The 20,255-nt window shown below is 39.2% G+C and overlaps 1 protein-coding gene across 1 annotated transcript in view; it reads right to left on the bottom strand.

Annotated features, from left to right (window-relative positions):
• Positions 1 to 1,011: 1,011 nt before the first annotated feature.
• Positions 1,012 to 20,255, bottom strand: part of LOC308663021 (vomeronasal type-2 receptor 26-like) — a gene marked incomplete at its 5' end in the record, with an annotated part of 262,313 nt that continues 243,069 nt past the window's right edge. Inside the window, one exon of the mRNA XM_081319165.1 lies at positions 1,012 to 2,018. Within this exon, the coding sequence (XP_081175291.1) occupies positions 1,114 to 2,018 (905 nt within the window). The 3' untranslated portion in view covers positions 1,012 to 1,113. The remainder of the gene's footprint in view (positions 2,019 to 20,255) is intronic.

Here is a 20,255-nt window from a genome sequence, read left to right as displayed (position 1 = left end):
ATAAAGTGAGCATCTGGATAATCCAGATTAATATCCTAATTTGTCTGGGAGGTACCGTATCTCTCAATTCTCCTTTTGCTGATGATGCTGAGATCTTGAGTACAATAATGCAAAAAGCTCCAATTGCTGATAATCTATGATAAAATTTAAATAATGGAACGTTGAGAAACTAAAAATATTGAGACAACCAAAACTATCCAAAAATATTTCTGGCATATCAACAACATTCCTCTTGCACAAGTTTCAAATATTTGGGGTGTAGCATTTCAGGCTTCAAGTGAACTAAGTGCACAGGGAAAATACGCTAATTCAACTGCTCAAAAGAGGACATTTTGCAATTACACTTGATAAGTAGGGGGGACACTCTCTTCCAATTGGACTTTGATTATTTCAGCTCAAAATTGTTACCTAGCTCATGTATGGGGGACAGCTTGTGACAATTTCTATGCTTGGCCTGTTGGAATGAATAATAATAATAATAATAATAATAATAATAATAATAATAATAATAATAATAATAATAATAATAATAATAACAACTTGGAAGGGACCTTGAAGGTCATCTAGTCCAACCCCCTGCTAAGGCAGGAAACCCTATACCATTTCAGACAAATGGCTGTCCAGTCTCTTCTTAAAAACCTCCAGTGTTGGAGCATTCACCACTTCTGGAGGCAGGTTGTTCCACTGGTTAGTTGTTCTAACTTTCAGGAAGCTTCTCCTTAGTTCTAGGTTGCTTCTCTCCTTGACTAGTTTCCATCCGTTGCTTCTTGTCCTGCTTTCAGGTGCTTTGGAGAATAGCTTGGCTCCCTCTTCTTTGTGGCCAGCCCCTGAGATATTGGAACACTGCTATCATGTCACCCCTCACCCTTCTCTTCATTAAACTACACATACCCAATTCCAGCAACCGTTACCTATATGTTTTAGCCTCCAGTCCCCCAATCATCTTTGTTGCTCTTCTCTGTACTCTTTCTAGAGTCTCAACATCTTTTTTACATCGTGGTGACCAAAACTGGATGCAGTATTCCAGGTGTGGCCTTACCAAGGCATTGCAAAGTGGTATTGAGAGAGTGGTATTGAGAGAGAGTTGAGAATGGAAATTCCTCTAACTCACATTTATACATGACGTCTGGTTGTAAGATGCTCTTTTGTATTCAGGTCTGGCCTCAGAATGATAATATAGCACTTGGGGATGAAGACACAACCCAACAGACCAGCAGTGGAGGCCAAGATGGAGAAGACCTGAACAGCCACCATGTATTTCCCTTTGGTGCTAAGGTAGGTGGGCAGGAAGGAGACCCAGACATTGCAGAAGTCCAGCATGCTGAAGGTGATCAACTTGGCTTCATTGAAAGTTCCAGGGAGATTCCTGGCCAGGAAAGCCACTGTGAAGCAAATGACAGCCAGGAAGCCCATGTAGCTGAGGGTGATGTAGAACATGAAAATAGAGCCTTCATTGCATTGCAGAATAATCACTCCAGGCTCGGAGTGAAAATCAGAGTCAGGAAATGGGGGAGACACTCCAAGCCAGATTGAGCAGATGAGAATTTGGACAACAGAACCAGAAAAGATGATGGAGTTGGCCAAGCTCTTCCCCAACCATCTCTTCACTGTGTTTCCTGGTTTTGTGGCCAGGAAAGCCAGCACCACTGTGATTGTCTTGGCCAAGAGAGAAGAAATGGCAACTGAGAAGTTTATGCTGAAAATTGTTTGTCGGAGAAGGCAGGTGGCTTTCGTTGGTTGACCAATGAAGAGAAGAGGAGACAAGAAGCAAAGCAGGAGGGAGACCAAGAGGATGTAGGACAGATCCCGGTTGTTGGCTTTGACAATAGGAGTGTCTCGGTATTTAATGAATATGATTAAAACAAGAAGTGTGGTTAGGAAGAAAAGTATGACCAAGGAGACTAGGATGATGCCCAGATGTTCATCATAAAACAGGTAGCTTATAATTTTGGGGATACATTGGATTCGGTCCTCATTTGGATATTTATCATCTGGACACTTGGTGCATTTTTCTGTATCTGAGTAAAATGAAAAAAAACAAATTTTTAAAAAATATTCTGTACTTTCACCTTTTAAGAAATACCATTTTAGAACAACAATTGTTACCAGCAGCATTTTCCCAGAAGCATTTCTTAAAAACTCTGCAGAAAGAAGGTAAGAAGAATAACATTTTCAAAAAAAACCAACAAAGCTATATTTTATAGTTTATGAAATTGGAAGAAGTCCTGAAACCTGAATGATTTCTTGTGTAATTTGCAGAACCTACATTATTACAGGTATATAATGAATCAGTTAATCAGTTAATTTCCTGGATCCTGCCAGATGGCATTTCTTAATATACTTCACTCTGGATGCCTATCTTTCGAAATCTAATTATCTAGAAAAAAAAGTTCTGCAAATAATGTGGAATCCAAACTAAAAAGCAGAAGAGATGGGTTTGTTTTCCTAACAGTAGAGAAGCTTGTATAATCTGCTATAATCTCCTATTTCTTCCTAGGCCCTCCCTCAAGATTTTTCTTCTATTCCTCCCTCTAGATAAGAAATTTTGCAATTTGAATGTAATAGCAATAGCAATACTGCTTAGACTTATAAACCACTTCATGTGCTTTACATTCATCTCTAAGCAGTTTACAAAATCAGCATATTGCCCCCAACAATCTGGGTCCTCATTTTACCGACCTTGGAAGGATGGAAGGCTGAGTCAACCTTGAGCCAGTGAGAACTGAATGGCCAAACTTCTGGGGAAAAAAAATTGAGCGTCAATCTGTGTTTTTTACTTGGACTTTCATTACAGTGTTTCAGATGAATCCACTTCCACAAGGACTGCCCTTTTCCTTGGTGTCCCCCACCTTCCTGAGTGGAGATGGTCCCCTCCGGACAAGGGACACAGTCATAGCAGCAAATTGGCTCTCCTTCTCGTTTCTGCTTGACAAATCCAGGATGACAATTATCCACACATTGGGACTGAGGCAGAGACTAAGCAGAAAAACAAAGAATTCAAAAGAAAATAGATTGGGACTAAGCATGCATAAAAATGGATGCAGACATTAACATTAGCCAAAGAGTTTCTGGGCTTCATTTGGATAAATATGAAATCACTGATTCATTCCAAACAAATTTAGGAGAGATAAATACTCTCAGATTGTTCATTTACTCAGTCACTCCCCTTTGCTTTTGACATCTAATATTGAAATAAAGGATTTTTCTACTTAAGAAAGTCTGGAGGGATGGAATTGAAAAAAAGTAAGCCTTAAGTGACAGCCAGTTTGTTTCCTCCTCCTAGCCTAGTTAACATGCATTTTTCTGTTCTTCACATAACTATGATTTTAAAATGCAGTATGATGATCTTGCATTAAATTTTGGAAAAGAAATTATTGTAAAAGATGTATTATTTTTTTATTAGATTAGATTTATTAAAATAAAACTGTAATGAAGAAAGAAACTTTGGACCAGTAGAATCTAGATAGGTGGCTTCTGGAGAATATAAAAAGGTAAAGGTTCCCCCACACACGCGTGGTAGTCGTTTCCAACTCTAGGGGCTGGTGCTCATCTCCGTTTCAAAGCTGAAGAGCCAGCGCTTCTCCGAGGATGTCTCCGTGGTCATGTGGACGGCATGACTAGATGCCAAAGGCGCACGGAACGCTGTTACCTTCCCACCATAGTGGTCCCTATTTTTCTACTTGCATTTTTGCATGCTTTCGAACTGCTAGGTTGGCAGAAGCTGGGACGAGTAACAGGCACTCACTCTGCTACGCAGCACTTGGGATTTGACCCGCCAAACTGCTTACCTTCTGATCGACAAGCTCAGTGTCCTAACCCACTGAGCCACCGTGTCCCATCTGGAGCATATAAAACATTGTAAAACTGTTTTCCTTTGAAATAGCCCCAAACTATCCCTCATTTAAGAAAGATAGAAAGAAAAAATCCTTAAAAATCAAGGCTTTCTTTATTTGTGTGTTTCTTTCTTCAGTTCATATGGCTCTCAACTAAGGCTAAAACTGACCCCCTAGTTTCTAGAACTGGGGTGAGATAAGATGCAGGAGAGGTCATGAGAACTTGTCCCTCAAAAAAGGGTAAGTCTGGCATCTTTTCATCTTCAGCAAGTGGGGCAAGAGTATGAGACTTAGACTTCTGACTTAGGTCAGAAGATAATATTTATTTTTTTTATTTTTTATTTTTAATTGCATTTATATCCCGCCCTTCTCCGAAGACTCAGGGCGGCTTACAAACTTAGCAGTAGCCTTCATTCTATGTATATGCCTGCTTATTAGGGCTTTCACACACCCCCAAGCGGCATTATTACAAAGTCAGCTTAATTGCCCCCAACAATCTGGGTCCTCATTTTACCTACCTCGGAAGGATGGAAGGCTGAGTCAACCTTGAGCCTGGTGGGACTCGAACCTGCACTAATTGCAGGCAGCTGGTGTTACTTAAGGAGGCATTACCCCACTGCTCCATTTCTAAGGTCCAGGTCTGTATCTGGGGTTTTTTTCTACTGAAGAACTACAATTAGGACACATCAAGTGGCATGCAAAGACCTACATTTTTTTATTAATTAAATTTGTATTCTCCTTTTTGCCCAGAGAGACTTAGCTCTTAGGTAATGATAAAGATTAAAAAAAATGCATTCCAGCTTTTTCAGATAAAGTGCCCTCTTACAAGCCAAAGCCCAAGTCTAAGTAGTATTTCCTTTCAAATTCTCCATTCTTATTTCCAAAATGAGGAAAGACTTTTCTTTGGATCAAAGTCTTGTTTCGGTGCTTCAGTTTTCCAGGTTATGGGCATTATCTCACATCAAAACAGCGTTCATGATTTCATGTGAACTGAAATCTTTGGACCTTCTTCAAAGGATCAGAAGGCCTATGGCTCATCCCAGTGGGGTGAAAGAGAGATATGGATAATTCTGGCCAGGTTTTTGCAGCTTAAAAACATTATAGAACACCAGTGACCTTTCAAGAGATACATTCCTCAATCTTCAGAAGGTGAAGCTTATTTTTCACAAGGACCAACAGAACCTCTATCCAGTCATAACTATATTTCATCCGATTCAGTCCAAACCTTAATGCAGACACTGGTTAAAAAAAGAATCTGAGTCTTTTGGTAACACAAATGCCAGCACTTAAATATTTCTCAACAGCTTGATCTATGGTCTCCAATCTAAAGAATAATCAGTACTGGACATGTCTGAATCAGTTTAAAATAATATTCCTTATCATGGCATCTGAAGGACACTTTTATAAATAGTACTGAAGTCACCACAAGCAATCTAACAAAATGTTAAGTTTTCTCTTCTGAACATTCATCTCTCAGTGAGGGTCATCCGGCATGGTGACTAGAATTAACCAACTTGAAATGGATCATAATCTTTAGAAAAAAGAGAAAACACAGTAATATTTTACCCACCTTGTTGAGCAGATTTAGCCATGAAAGAGCAATTTGGTTAATAATAAGTCTCTGTCTTTCAATACTCCCCACTTTCCTTTTGATCAAATCCTCCTCAGGTGAAATCACCAAACACTCAATGTCCACATCTGCGGTTACTTCTCCAGTATGGTCCATGTAAAGATTCCATTGGGAAAGATTGTAGAACTCATTCTTCTCCAGAAAGGGATGGAACTACAATAGAGACATTCAGGAATTTCAAAAGCAGAAATCTTGGTTTGTTATCCCACCTGGTATTTTCATGTATGACTTTTTCTTCTACAGTTTTTTTAAATGTACAAATGTACATGGAGCCCCATTTCCATCTGTCCTGTTTGCTATTGTTCGCTCCCTAGAGACTAAAATGGACAATGTGAAATTTGAGCGGGCCCCGAACAAGGAGTATATATCGGAGGTGGTGACCCTTTGAGAGCTGTATGCAACGAAATTTCATTTTGATGTATGCTGATTGGTGTACATTCAAAGTGACAATAAAGTTATCATCATCATCATCATCATCATCATCATCATCATCATCATCATCATCATCATCATTTACCGTGTTTCCTGGAAAAATAAGACCGAGTCATTTATATATGTATTAGGGCTTATTTTCAGGTGATATCTGACTTTGTGGCTGCCCGCCTGCTCCCTCACACCGTACACTTGCCCGCGGCCACAACAGCTTACAGGGTGAGGAGGACAGAAGTATGGACTGGTGGGGGAAGCTGAAGGACCAGGCAGCACAAGCCTCCCTCCCTCTGCCTGCCATACTCTTTTCATTTGCAAACAAACAAAGCTTCCAGTCTTCCTCAGTTCTCTGCCCAGGTGAAAAGTGTTTGCCACCTATGGGGTGCTTGGAAACAGAGTGATTCACTCCGTTTCCAAGTGCCCCATTTGCAAGCAGGCGAAGCTTCTAGTCTCCGTCATGTCTCCACCCAACCAAAAAGTGTTTGGAGCCTATGGGGTGCTTTGAAATGGAGCGAACCGCTCCATTTCCTAGCTTCCCATAGGCACCCAAACACTTTTTGCCCAGAAGGAGACTGGAAGCTTCATCTGCTTGCAAAAGGGGTGCTTGAAAAAAGAGTGAATCTCTCTGCTTCCTAGTGCCCCATAGGCACACAAACGCTTTTCGTCTGGACGGAGAAATGATAGAGACTGGAAACTTTGTCTGCTTGCAGATGGGGTGCTTGCAAATGGACCAAATCACTCTGTTTCCAAGCACTCTATTTGCAAGCAGACTAAGTTTTCAGTCTCCCTCTGGGTGCAAAGCACACAGCTGAACCAGGCAGAGGCAGAGGTGGGGGGGAGGTAGGCGATCCTGACATGCTGCATGGCTGCTTGGCTCATGGGAGGCTTGCGTGGCTGCACTGGCAGCAGGCAGAGGCATGGGAGTAGGTGGGTGATCCCAACGTGCCACCCACTCCATCCTACTATATCTCAGCTGGCATCAGAATCACCTGTCTACCCCATACCTCTGCCTCTACCTGCTGCCGGTGCCACTGTGCAAGCCTTCTGTGAGCCTCCCGTAGGCCAGGTGGCAATGCACCATGTCCAGATGGCCTGCATCTCCCCCCACCTCTTCCTCCATGCTCGGACTTACCGGCACTGCACCAGGGGGCTGGTAGGCTATGGCTGCTGCTGGACACCATCAGCCCCCATGCATTCATCACCTCTTCTACTGGCCACACCCATTCCCCAGGCTTATTTTTGGGGTAGGGCTTATATTAAGCCCACCCCAAAGTATCAAGCTAAGTCTTATTTTCTGGGTGGCTCTTACTTTTGGGAAAACACGGTAATTAGCACAAGTGTTACCGCTAAGTTCATAAGTGAATGAGAAAAGTTCAACAAAATTTGTCAATTATATATTGAAAAAATATGTATTAAGAAAATATAATACACACTTGATCATTTATATGGTACATTCTACAACAGGTATCAAATAAATTGAACAACAGCAAAAAGAGATTATTGATAAACTCCTTGAAAATTACCCCAAAGCATGGATTTTTTCAAGATGAAAGTTCCCAAGATATTCTGCTCCCAGGTAAACCAGACAGGAAATATGACCACAGGAGCTAATTATACTTTATTGGACTGCTATTAAGAGAAGCTTGCAAGTCTAAAAGTACAAATCTCCCATCAATTCATTTTTCAGCCTGAAAATTTAGGGAGAATCCTTTATGAGGTTTTTTTTCTGTTTTCTGATAAAGGCACATGAGTAAACTCCTGTAGGAAAATGTCCAATTTTTAGCATTCCAAACAGAAATCCCCAAGAAGGTATAAAAATCCACCCACTCCCAACTCCATTTTGTCAGCCACCCCAGAAACATGCTGTGTCAATGAAGTTTTTGATAAGTAAATAAACAAGAACCTTCTTTCCTAAGCAGCCTCCATTTGTATTTCCAGCATCTTAACCTCCCAGCTTGGACTGGGCCTAATGATTTTCCTTTTGATAATAATATTCATAAGAAAAGGTTTAAAATAATGTTTCAACACCAAGTCATTCAGGAAGTGATCGAGTTATGTAGAAAAAAGCCACCAAAGGTTAGAGTTGATACCCACCAGCCTGTCTAATTGGCCCTCTTTGCCAGCTTCCTTGCAAAACTGACAAGCTACATGCAGCAAGAAATTCCTGAGAATAATAAGATTAGAAATATTTTTTTCCATCTTGTACTAAATACAACAAATGCAATCATGCACCAAAAAGGACAAATGTAATCAACCATGTGTGAACTCTGACCTTGTAAAAGAAGAACAACCAAAGAAAATTTTGTATAAAGTTCTGAGCTAACTTTTACTCAGAGTACTTGAAATGGACCGCTCTCTCAAGCATGAGGCTCTATTTCTGCAGGAATAAACAGTTGAAAGTTGCCTTCCTCATTCCAGCCCGATTCATTAGTCACTCACACAGGGGAAAATAGAATCTAGCTGAGGCTTAGGCCATCAGTGGTTCTCAGGGCCTCCTTCAAATTTCTAAAAGCAAAATTCTACAGTGCTAATCACAAAACATATATACAGGAATATTGTTAAAAGTTCAATCACCCTTTTAAAATTACACCTGAAAGCAGGACAAGAAGCAATGGATGGAAACTAGTCAAGGAGAGAAGCAACCTAGAACTAAGGAGAAACTTCCTGACAGTTAGAACAATTAACCAGTGGAACAACCTGCCTCCAGAGGTGGTGAATGCTCCAACACTGCAGGTTTTTAAGAAGAATTTAATTTGAATTTTATTGAATTTATATACCGCCCTTTCCCGAAGGACTCAGGGCGGTTTACAGGGTATATAAAACATCGATACAAAAATTAAGACCAATTTTAAAAAAATAAACTAAGTCCCTGCAACATGTAAAACCCCAGTTAAAACCCCAATTAAAACTCAGCCTGAGCCGGAAAGCTCGAAGAGCCAGGTCTTCAGGTCTCGGCGGAATGATCGAAGGTCGGGGGCAGTCCTAAGCTCCACGGGCAGCTGGTTCCAGAGGGCAGGCGCCCCCACAGAGAAGGCCCTCCCCCTGGGTGTCATCCGCCGACATTCTTTGACCGGCGGCACCCTGAGAAGACCCTCCCTGTGGGAGCGCACAGGACGAAGGGAGCTTGATGCCGGCAGCAGGTGTTCCCTCAAATATCCATATAGGGCTTTATAGGTCATCACCAGCACCTTGAATCTCACCCGGAGGGCAACTGGAAGCCAATGCAGCTCGCGGAACAGAGGTGTTACATGGGAGTAACGGGAAACTCCCATCACAACTCGCGCGGCTGCATTTTGCACCAGTTGAAGCCTCCGAGTGGTCCTCAAGGGCAGCCCCATGTAGAGAGCGTTGCAGTAGTCTAAACGGGAGGTCACAAGTGCATGAGTGACTGTGCGTAGGGCATCTCGGTCCAGATAGGGTAGCAACTGGCGCACCAGGCGAACCTGGGCAAAAGAGACTGGACAGCCATTTGCCTGAAATGGTATAAGGTTTCCTGCCTGAGCAGGGGGTTGGACTAGATGACCTCCAAGGTCCCTTCCAACATCATCATTATTATTATTATTATTATTATTATTATTATTATTATTATTATTATTATTATTATTATTATTATTATTATTATTATTTAATATAAAAATATATCTGGGACCAGCTCCTTGATAAATTATACCCCGAGCAAATAGATTGGCCAGGTCTGTTGGCCTTTTGCAGCACAAGGAGGTTGATATGATTCCCCTCTTTCTATAATGGATTCCTTCTGCAGAGGAAGTTAGTTTGCTGGATCCTTATTGGGACCCCATACCTGCCATGGCTGCAGCCTTGGAGCCTCCAGTGTCTCTTGGGCCTCCTTCCTTCTCTTCCAGGATCTGGACGAATATGCAGCCTTCAAGACGTGGGCCAGAGTCATAAAGATAATATAAACAGTGTCACTATTTTCAACCCATATACCATTCAATTCATCTTCTGTCTCCACTGGAGTGTTTTGGGTGCATCTTTTCCGGGCTTTGACAGAAAAAACATGCTTTGAAAAAGAACACAGAAAATTCTTCTCTTCGTACTGGTAGTCTACAAAGGAAATGGAAATGTAATATCCAAGATGATGCATTAAACAGTTTCCCAAAGTTGTGGTGATCCAGATTTTCTCTCCAATAGGTCCTGACAAAGTGTCAAGTGTTAGATGGAAAATATGAACAACCTCCCTCCAGAAGTTGTGAATGCTCCAAAACTGGAAGTTTTTAAGAAGAGACAGGACAACCATTTGTTTGAAATGGTAGAGGGTTTCCTGCCTGGACTAAAAGACCTCAAAGGTTCTTTACAGCTCTATTCTATTCTATTCTGTTCTAACTGCACCTCAAAGCACTTGTCGCAGGGTATGAGATGAGAATGTCAGGTGGGGCCCATCCCACCAAGTGCATCCATGGCGAGTTTCTGGGTGGGTCTAGCAAGAAATCAGGTCACACCATCCACCACACTGAGAGCAGCAGCACCATCTAAGCTGCAGACTTCACCCCCACTCTTTATTTAATAAACTATGAAACTTCACAATATAAAGGATATCCGTTCTGTAAATTTCTCCCTATTTACCCAAGAACACAGTCTACACACTGTCACTTTCCTGCCTCTTAGTCCACTTTCATCCAACAAAATTATACTTCTAGAACAGATGGAAATGAAATGCCACTTCAGGTACAACGAATTTTAAGATAAGCTCCAATTTAAGATTCATATCTGGAGATCTCATAGAAAAGAAAATCATAAAGAAGATCTGCTCTTAACATTAGGCAGGGTTCAAGGGTGCAGATGGGGTTAGAGAGTTAGGTGTCAAGAACCGAGACTGCCACCAAACTGCATAGCTCTGGGTGACCTTCTCTAGCACTCTCTGGAGACCATCTGCCACAATGAAGGACAGCAGAAGTCAATTCACTGGCTATTGAAGCATCTTCCTCCAGCATCCCTTTCTGGACATGTCCTGACAGGAAGGATGACAACCATTATTGAAGAGTGTCTCCAGGGATGTATCTGCAACATTTCACAAAATTCCTTTTCTCCAGCTGCCCCTCTGTACATGGAGCCCTGGAAGAGGTCCAGAGAACAAATTATCACTCACCGTAATTATCACAGTCCCACACTTTGAGACATCTACTGCTACTTTTCCAGTGACTGGCTTTGATAGTCTGAAGCAAGATGGAAGGGATCTTGCATCAAAAAAAGATTAAAAGCCTCTATTGATGCTGAATGGTTTGCACAAGATTTAGGACACAGTCAGGGACTGTCCTGCTAAATGAACCTTCCTCTCTTTTCCAGATAAGCACGGTTTGTTTCTGTTTGCATAAGGAAAGCCACTGGATATTCCATTATCTGAGAGCGCTTTGAAATCATCTAACTCTTCTTTGGAAACAGGCGATTGGTTCAGCTCCATAAATTATGAGCCTCCTGCTTCTACTTGCGATGCTACGGGTGTCCCTTCCAGTCTCTGGGAAGCTTAGAATGAAGTGCTTGCTCAATTCGGTGCACCTGGATAGAGAAAGACCATGGAGCTACTACAGGCCAGGGGACCATCTCATTGGAATAGTCACCAGTGCGGTAACACTAAAACAGAAAATATTATTTTTCAACCTGCTTCCTTATAGTCAGTCTCACTTGTAAGTTATTCAGTCTGATGAAATTGTATTCCTTCTATCTGCAGTTCTAACACTCTCATTCTTTTCTCCTTATTCTGCATGCTCCTATAGTTCAGGCTGTGATTGATCAGATTTGTGTGGGTTTCCCCTTTTGTCTTATTTAGTGGAAGAGACAAAATGCAAAGATGCAGCAGAAAAAATACCGATAGAAGTCCACATTATTTTCCTCTCCATATTCAATCTAGAATCAATGACTTTTATAATGACTTTTGTTTAAAGTAGTGATTGTTGTAATTAACTCTCACCAGCTCATTTCCATATTTTTTTATAACTGTTTGTAAAAATTCAATATTCTTATAGGAATAGAGGATGACTTGTTTTCGGAACAGATTTTCTAGGTCACTTATGAAATATCCTCTTCCTTTTATGATGGTTGTAATTTAAAAAATGAATTATCTTACAGACTGGGTACTGTGCTGATGGAAATTGCTGCCGCTATAAATAATACACTGTTTGTGCTTCTCAACTGCTTCCCATTTTCTCAACATTTACAAATATTAAATGTTGATGGATGACTATCATTTGCCTCTTGTTTTCGATCAATATTGGTTTCAGACTCAATAGTCATAAAGAGGATGAAAAAAGGTATTTTATTACTGCTGTTGATGATACTTGTATTAACCAAACCATTGTTTTTACACTAGTATACCTTATACTTCCAAAGGAATAGAACGCTTTATTTTCACCATTCAAGAGATCAACAAGAATATCCAGCACATGTGCAATCTCACACTTGGCTACAATATCCATGACAACTATTTGAACACACTTGGCACTTCAGAAGTCCTGCTGGACATGCTCTCTACTGGAAAAGCCAACATTCCCAACTACAGCTGTGGAAGAAAAGACAAGCTTTTGACTCTCCTTGATGCAGCTGACAGGGAGATTTCCATCCAGATGTCAACATTAGTAGGCGCCTACAAAGTCCCACAGGTTTGTGTGTGTTTGTCTATATAGTAAATTGAGTGGGGTGGTGGTGGGTGCATGTTAGAGCCAACCATATCTTCTCTTTGGAATTCAAGAGCTGCTTTCGGTATGTCCATTTATAGGTGTCATGGCTGGGAACTGGGATACACATTAGGATGACAGCATGTATCAAAATAGTCATATTCTCTCATGATATCAACTCTATTGCTTTGGGGGCTTCTGTTGCAAAGTTGTGAAGATGAGAAGCTTTGTGTCTAATCAAAGGGTCATCCATACAACAGAAAAGTGCAGTAAGCTCACATTTTGTACATGATCTTAGAAAAATGATTGTAATGCTGAACAAATGCCATATTCATGAAAATAATTGTGAAAGATATGGTTGGCATTGATCAAAGAAAGACACTGAGTTACTTGACATTAAATTCACGGATTTTCTGGAGAAACATTTAAACTGAACAATGGGGACAGAGAGTTAATTGATACAGAGCACTTTTGTCCCCAGCAATCTAAAATGGATAGGGTAATCAATGCTTGTAACACAGATGTTTCTGTGGGTAAGAATATCAACCTTGCTGTCAAGGAAAATCAAGCTTTTGAAAGTGTATGCTTTACGATGTGCACTAATAAAACTGGTGGTGAGTAAGTAGGGGAACTCAGGCACAAAACAGGTTATGTAGAAAGTAAACACAAGGTCAGTTAAAAAGGACTCAAATGTCTATACAGCAACACATAAAGTATGAGAAATAGACAGGGTGAATTAGAAATTCAATTACGTGAGGACAGATATGATACTGTTGCCATTACAGAAACTTGGCAGAATGAAACCCACAAATGGAATACACAGCTATCCAATGAAATGCAATCCTGTGGTGAGAAAAGTAAGGTCCTGTTGCTAGATAAGAAATACTAAATTCACAGTTATAGAATAGTGGATATCTGGCTGAGCAGTAGCAAGTGTGAGAGAAATCTAGGTGTCCTACTGGACCATGACTGAAATATGAGATGCCAGTATGCTGCAGCAGCCAAAAAAGCCAATGCAGACCTAGGCTGCATCAATAGAGGGATGGGGTCAAATTGATAAAGGAGAATATTTGTAGCTCAGTGTTGAAATGAGGGCTTCTTGTTACTTTCTGAACTTGGTTATTTTCGTGCAGGCATTTCATTACCCAAACTAGGTAAGATCATCAGTGCTAGCAAGGAGTGGGGTATTTTATATTCCAATGACTTGCCCTATAAGCACTGATGAGAATGGTCTTGGAGGTTTTTCGGTCAGTCTGTTTACTGTTAGCTTGTTTGACAGTTATTTGATTGGGGCATTGTTTACTTCTTGATTGTTAGTCTGATGTTAATCAACATCAATTAACATCATTACTTATTGGTGCAAAATGAAAGCTATGGAAACTAAAGATTCCCAAAATTGTGTCTGTTAAGAAAAGACAAAATTTCAGTTAAAGACCCCTTGGCTTATACAGCTGACAAATTGTATGAGAAACTATAGTCTCTGTCTCTTCTACAACTGGAGAAGAAAGTAAAAAGATCGCTGTACAAAGAATCTGAAATATAGAGGCAGAGAAAGTTGTAGCAATCTTCAAATATTAAATATAATATGGCCCTTTATTGAACAATATACTTCAGTTAACATCTGCACATGTGAGTCTAACTGCATTAAATTTTAGGGGTGATAGAGAAATATGATTTGCATTTTGATTGTTATTCCTTTTTAATTTTTCTCATGTTCCGTTTTTATATAAAGTCTTCTTAATATTCTGTGTTTAAAATTTTAAACAGTGGCCAATCAACAAACTATTCTAAGATGTTTATTAAAACAAAGTTGAATTTATTAAAAACTCATATTTTGGACTTGGCCTGATCTCAAATATAATAAAGTGTTCTCCACTGCTTTTACAGATCAGTCACAGAATTGTTTCAGAGATTCTGAGTGATAAAAGTAAATTCCCTTTTTTCCACCGGATGCTCCCCAAAGAAGGGTTTCAGTATTCAGGAATTGTCCAAGTGCTCTTGCATTTCAGATGGACCTTGATTGGTCTCCTTGCTCCAGACACAGAGGAAGGAGATAATTTCCTGAGGATTTTTCCTCCTTTGCTTGTCAGGAATGGAATTTGTGTCATTATATCACAACAGTTTTCAATGCCTAGATATCCAGAACCCTTTAGGGATTCCAGCTCTCAGTGGAAACAAGTCAATGTCTTTGTTCACTTCACAGAACATATTATCATTTCAAGCACATTTCATATTTTTCATTTAACACTTGACACTTTGTCAGGACCCATTGGAGAGAAAATCTGGATCACCACAACTTTGGGAAACTATATAATGCACCATCTTGGATATCACAAATACATCCATAGTATTTGGAGCTTTGAATTTATGCAAAAAACAAGTCCAAAATATGGTGCCTTTGAACCCTTTTCCATTATAGACCCCCAGTATGAAGAGAAGAATTTTCACTGTTCTTTTTCAAAGCAGTTTTTTTCTGTCAAAGGCCAGAATAGATGCACCCAAAAAACTCCAGTGGAGACAGAAGATGACTTGAATGGGTTGTTTGTTGTAAACAGTGACTCTGTTTACATTATCTTTATGACTCTGGCCCACGTCTTGAAGGCTGCATATTCACCCAGATCCTGGAGGAGAAAGAAGGAGGCCCAAGAGACACTGGAGGCTCCAAGGCTGCAGCCATGGCAGGTATGGGGTCCCAACAAGGATCCAGCAAACTAACTTCCTCTGGAGAAGGAATCCATTATAGAAAGAGGGGAATCATATCAACCTCCTTGTGCTGCAAAAGGCCAACAGATTTGGACAATCTAGTTGCTGGGGGGTGGGGTGGGGATAATTTACTGAGGAGCTGCTACCAAATATATCTTGATATTAAACACTTCTAATTTTAAAAGGATAATTGATTTTTAACCATATTCCTGTATGAAGGGTTGGTGATTAGCTGTAGAATCTTGCTTTTATAAATTTGGAGGAGACCCTGAGAACATCTGATGGCTTGAGCATCAACTGGGTTCTATTTTCCCCTGTGTGAGTGGCTAATGATGATAACTTTATTGTCACTGAATGAATGAATGAATGAATGAATGAATGAATGAATGAATGAATGAATGAATGAATGAATCATGCTGGATTGAGGAAGGCAACTTTCAGCTTTTTACTCCTGCAGAAATAGAGCTTCATCCTTCAGACAGAGGACCATTTCAAGTACTCTGAGTAAACGTTAGCTCAGAACTTTATACAAAATCCTGCTTTGTGGTTTACTACATGTCAACCTATCTGACTTCTGTCACAAGATCACACTTTCACACTTGCTTGATTAAATTTCTCCTTTTTGGTACATCATTACATTTGTTGTATTTAGTACTAGGTAGGGGGAAAAAACTTTCTAATCTTATTATTCTTAGGTATTTCTTGCTGCATGTAGTTTGTCAGTTTTTCAAGGAAGCTGGCAAAGAGAGGCACATAGACAGGCTGGTGGGCAATTCTGTTGCTAAGTGAGACAATTGTTAAGTGAATTTTGCCCCGTTTTATGACCTCTCTCACCACAGCTGCCAAGTGAATCACTGCAGTTTTTAAGGTAGTAACAGGGTTGTTAAGTGAGTCTACAGTAGCTTCCCCATTGACTTTGCTTGTCAGAAGATCACAAAAGGGGATCTCAGGAGCCCGGGACATTACAACCGTCATACATATGAACAAGTTGCCCAGCATCCAAATTTTGTTCATGTGACCATGGGGATGCTGTAATGGTTGTAAGTGTGAAAGTCTGTCATAAGTCACTTTTTTCAGTGATGTTGTAACTTTGAATGGTCACTAAATAAATTGTTGTAAGTGGAGAACTATCTCTTTTGCTGAAATCAGGTTACATCACCAACATTCCCATCAGCTATTTTTTTAAAAAAACAAGTTTTATTGGTTTTCCACTTTAAGATCTGCATATTTAGAAAGCATCATGGTAACTGGGTAATCAAAGATTCAATAACACAGTTTTCAGTACATAATTCAGGTTACATTATCAAAACATCCTTCTCTATTTCCCTTAACATTTAATACAACATGTTTAAAATATATAAATTTCTAAGAATAGCATGGTCAGTTAAAAGATTTATCAATCCAATTTCAATGAATTATATCCATGTCCTATTATTAAATTTTGCCTAATTTTGATTTTAATGATAGTATTCAAATTTAGCCTTTAACATCCCAAATAGTATTCACAACCCAAATTTCCCTTATTTCATTACACCAAAAACTGTAACATTTAACATACACATAATAGCTCAATGGCTAAGCTCTACCTGATAAACATTGTCTATTTCACATCCTGATAGATCACACGTCGCTGATAGGACAGCCTATATTTATCAATCAACGTCTACTTATACACAACCAAATTCTGTTTTAAATTTTTGCTAATTCTTAAATCTTAGTTAAACTATTCAAACATCTTTTAACATCAAACATAGGATCCATAAGCCAAATTTCTATTATGTCAGTGTACAAATTGTAATGTCTAAAGTAAGCCTAATAGATAGATAAACACATTCTAATTCTATCTCATAAACATTTTCCATTTTGGATACTAATAGATCACTGATTAGTAAAGGAGTAGCCTTTAATGATTTTCTAAGAACTCATTTTTAAAATCTAACTCTAGCTTTCTTTTTTTGCCAATCAGGTTTCCAGACCAAAACCTTTAAATTGCCAGATAGGTCTCCCTTCACTCCAATACATATTATTTGAACCAAAGGAGGGCATCTAACCATCAATGATCCACAAAAACTAAATCAATTATAATCACTATATTGTTGCCCTGTTAATTCCAATCTCTGTATTTGCTCTAATGTCTTTTTTTTTATTGAAAAGTTTTAACATACATTTTATCTTTAACAATCCCCCCTCCCCCTCCCATACCCATCCCTCCCTACCCCTCCCCCCTTCCCCCCCCCCGACTTCCCAGAGCTAAGTACAGGGTATAAAAACAAGAAAAAAAACAGTCATAAACATCCAAATGCTAACAACCACAAACTCTAAAATCTATCACTCTCTAGCTCATATAGGATAACTACAAACACTATTACTATTAAATATAAAAAAAAGAAAAAAGAAAAAAAAGGAAGACTTATTCAAATGCTACATGAAACTTTTTAGTCCCGTATTTGTTCTGGATATACTCAATCCATTTTCTCCACTCCATAATGTAACGTTCTTGCGAGTGATCTTTCAAATAAGCCGAGATCTTTGCCATCTCTGCCAGGTCTGAAACCTTTAAAGTCCATTCTTCTATAGTCGGCAGTTCCTCCTTCTTCCAATACTGACCTATTAAGAGTCTTGCTGCCGTAATTAAATTCAACATCAACTTAGTGTCCACAACAGTAGCTTCTGTAATTATACCCAACAGAAAGAATTGCGGACAAAACTTTATCTTTTGCTTGAAAATCTTCTGCATATTCCACCAAATTTTAATCCAAAAGGCCTTAACCTTTTTGCAAGTCCACCATATGTGAAAATATGTTGCATCTTCGTCACCACACCTCCAGCATTTGGGCTGATAGTTCGGATACATACTTGCAAGCTTTTTAGGATCTAAATGCCATCTATAAAACATTTTATAAAAGTTCTCTCTTAAATTTTGAGCTTGTGTAAATTTTACATTCCTCACCCAGATCTTTTCCCACGTGTCCATTGTAATAACTTCTTGGATATTTTGGGCCCATTTTACCATGCAGTCTTTAACAAGTTCTGTTTCTGAATCAATTTCTATCAATGCAAGATATATCCGTTTAATATGTGCAGGACCCTGATTTCTAATTTGCTTTATCAGATTTTCATCAGTCATTGTAAAACCAATTTTCAGATCTTCTTTCCACCTGGCCCGTAGCTGAATATATTGAAACCAAGTTTGAATAATCTTCTCATCTCGCAAGAGATCGTACGGTTTCAGACACCAGACATTTCTTTCCAGACTTAAAATCTCCTTATACGTAGTCACATCATGTTTAAAACCAACATTTATATTTTCTATTGCGTGTTTTGGAATTGCCCACAATGGTATCTTACAATCTAACTTATGTCTATACTTCTTCCAGACTCTCAACAATGCCTGTCTTAAAATATGCACTTTGAACACATTATCTACCTTCTTATCATACAACAAATATGCATGCCAGCCAAATAACAAGTCGTGGCCCTCAAGATTTAATAATCTCTCTTGCGTCAAATTAATCCAATCACTTATTCCTGCTAACGCAGCAGCTTCATAATATAATTTAAGATTGGGCATTTTAAGGCCACCTCTCTCACGAGTATCCTGCATAATCTTAAGTTTAACTCGTGGCCTTTTCCCTGCCCAAACAAATTTATTGATACCTCGCTGCCATTCCTCCAGATTAGCATCTTTCTTAAGAACCGGTATCATTTGAAATAAAAATAAAAATTTAGGCAGGACATTCATTTTCACTGCTGCAATTCTTCCCAGCAAAGACAATTGCAGTTTTTCCCAGCTCTCCAATTCTTTTTGAATTTTTCCCCATAACTTTTCATAGTTATTTTTATATAACTTTGTATTAGAGGGTGACAAAAACACCCCCAAATATTTGACCCTTTTAACAATCTCAAATCCAGTTAATCCTTCTAAAAGGGCCTTTTGAGATACTGTCATATTTTTGGCCAGAATTTTAGTTTTTTGTACATTAACTTTAAATCCAGAAACCTTCCCATATTGTATTATTATCTCCATCAGGTCCACAACAGAGTTCTCCGGCTGGGTCACCGTAACAACCAGATCATCTGCGAACGCTCTCAATCTATAATCCTGATCTCTAATTTGTATACCCTTAATTCTTTCCGAATTCCGTATTTTTACCAATAATATCTCCAGTGTTAACACAAATAACAAAGGCGATAACGGACACCCTTGCCTTGTGCCCTTCTCAATATTACAAGCTTCAGTCAAGCTATTATTAACTATTATTCGGGCAGTTTGTTTTTGATATAATGCCCTAATTGGTTGCAAAAATTTATCCCCAAAATTCATTTTATCTAGAACTTTCATCAAAAATTGCCAATTCAATTGATCAAAGGCTTTTTCAGCATCTAAAAAAATTAGCGCCGCAGGGATCTGGTTGTTCCTTTCCAAAAACTCTAACACATCAACTATATGCCTCACATTATTTTTCATTTGCCTACCACTAATAAACCCAGTTTGATCCCCATGAATCACCTGTTGCAGAACCCTCATCAGTCTATTAGCCAATACCTTAGCAAATATCTTATAATCTGTATTTAAAAGTGATATCGGTCTATAGTTTTTAACTTGAGTAGCATCTTGATCTTCCTTCGGTATCAAAGAGATAAAAGCAGTTCTCCAAGACGGAGGCACCTTTCCCCCTCTCTGAATTATCTGAAACAGCTCCTTTAACGGCTTTATCAACTCCAATTGTAATTTTTTGTAATAGACCGCAGTCAGTCCATCTGTACCTGGTGCTTTATCCAACTTCAATTCCTTAATTGCTATAAGAATTTCTTCTTCTGTTATCAATTGGTTAATCTGCTCTTTTTGTACCTGCGTAAGAACCGGGATGCTAGCATTCTCCAAATATACATCAATATCTTTTTCATTAATCTTCTCCTTGGCATATAATTTAGAATAAAAGTCCAGAAAGGCCTCCTTGATAAGATCCTGTTGAAACACAACCTTTCCCTTATGTTCAATTTTATCTATATTAGAAGCCCTTTGCTTTT

Source organism: Vipera berus (assembly GCF_964194415.1).
Source record: "Vipera berus genome assembly, chromosome: 2".
NCBI lineage: Eukaryota > Metazoa > Chordata > Lepidosauria > Squamata > Viperidae > Vipera > Vipera berus.
This window is presented reverse-complemented; position numbering and strand designations above follow the sequence as displayed.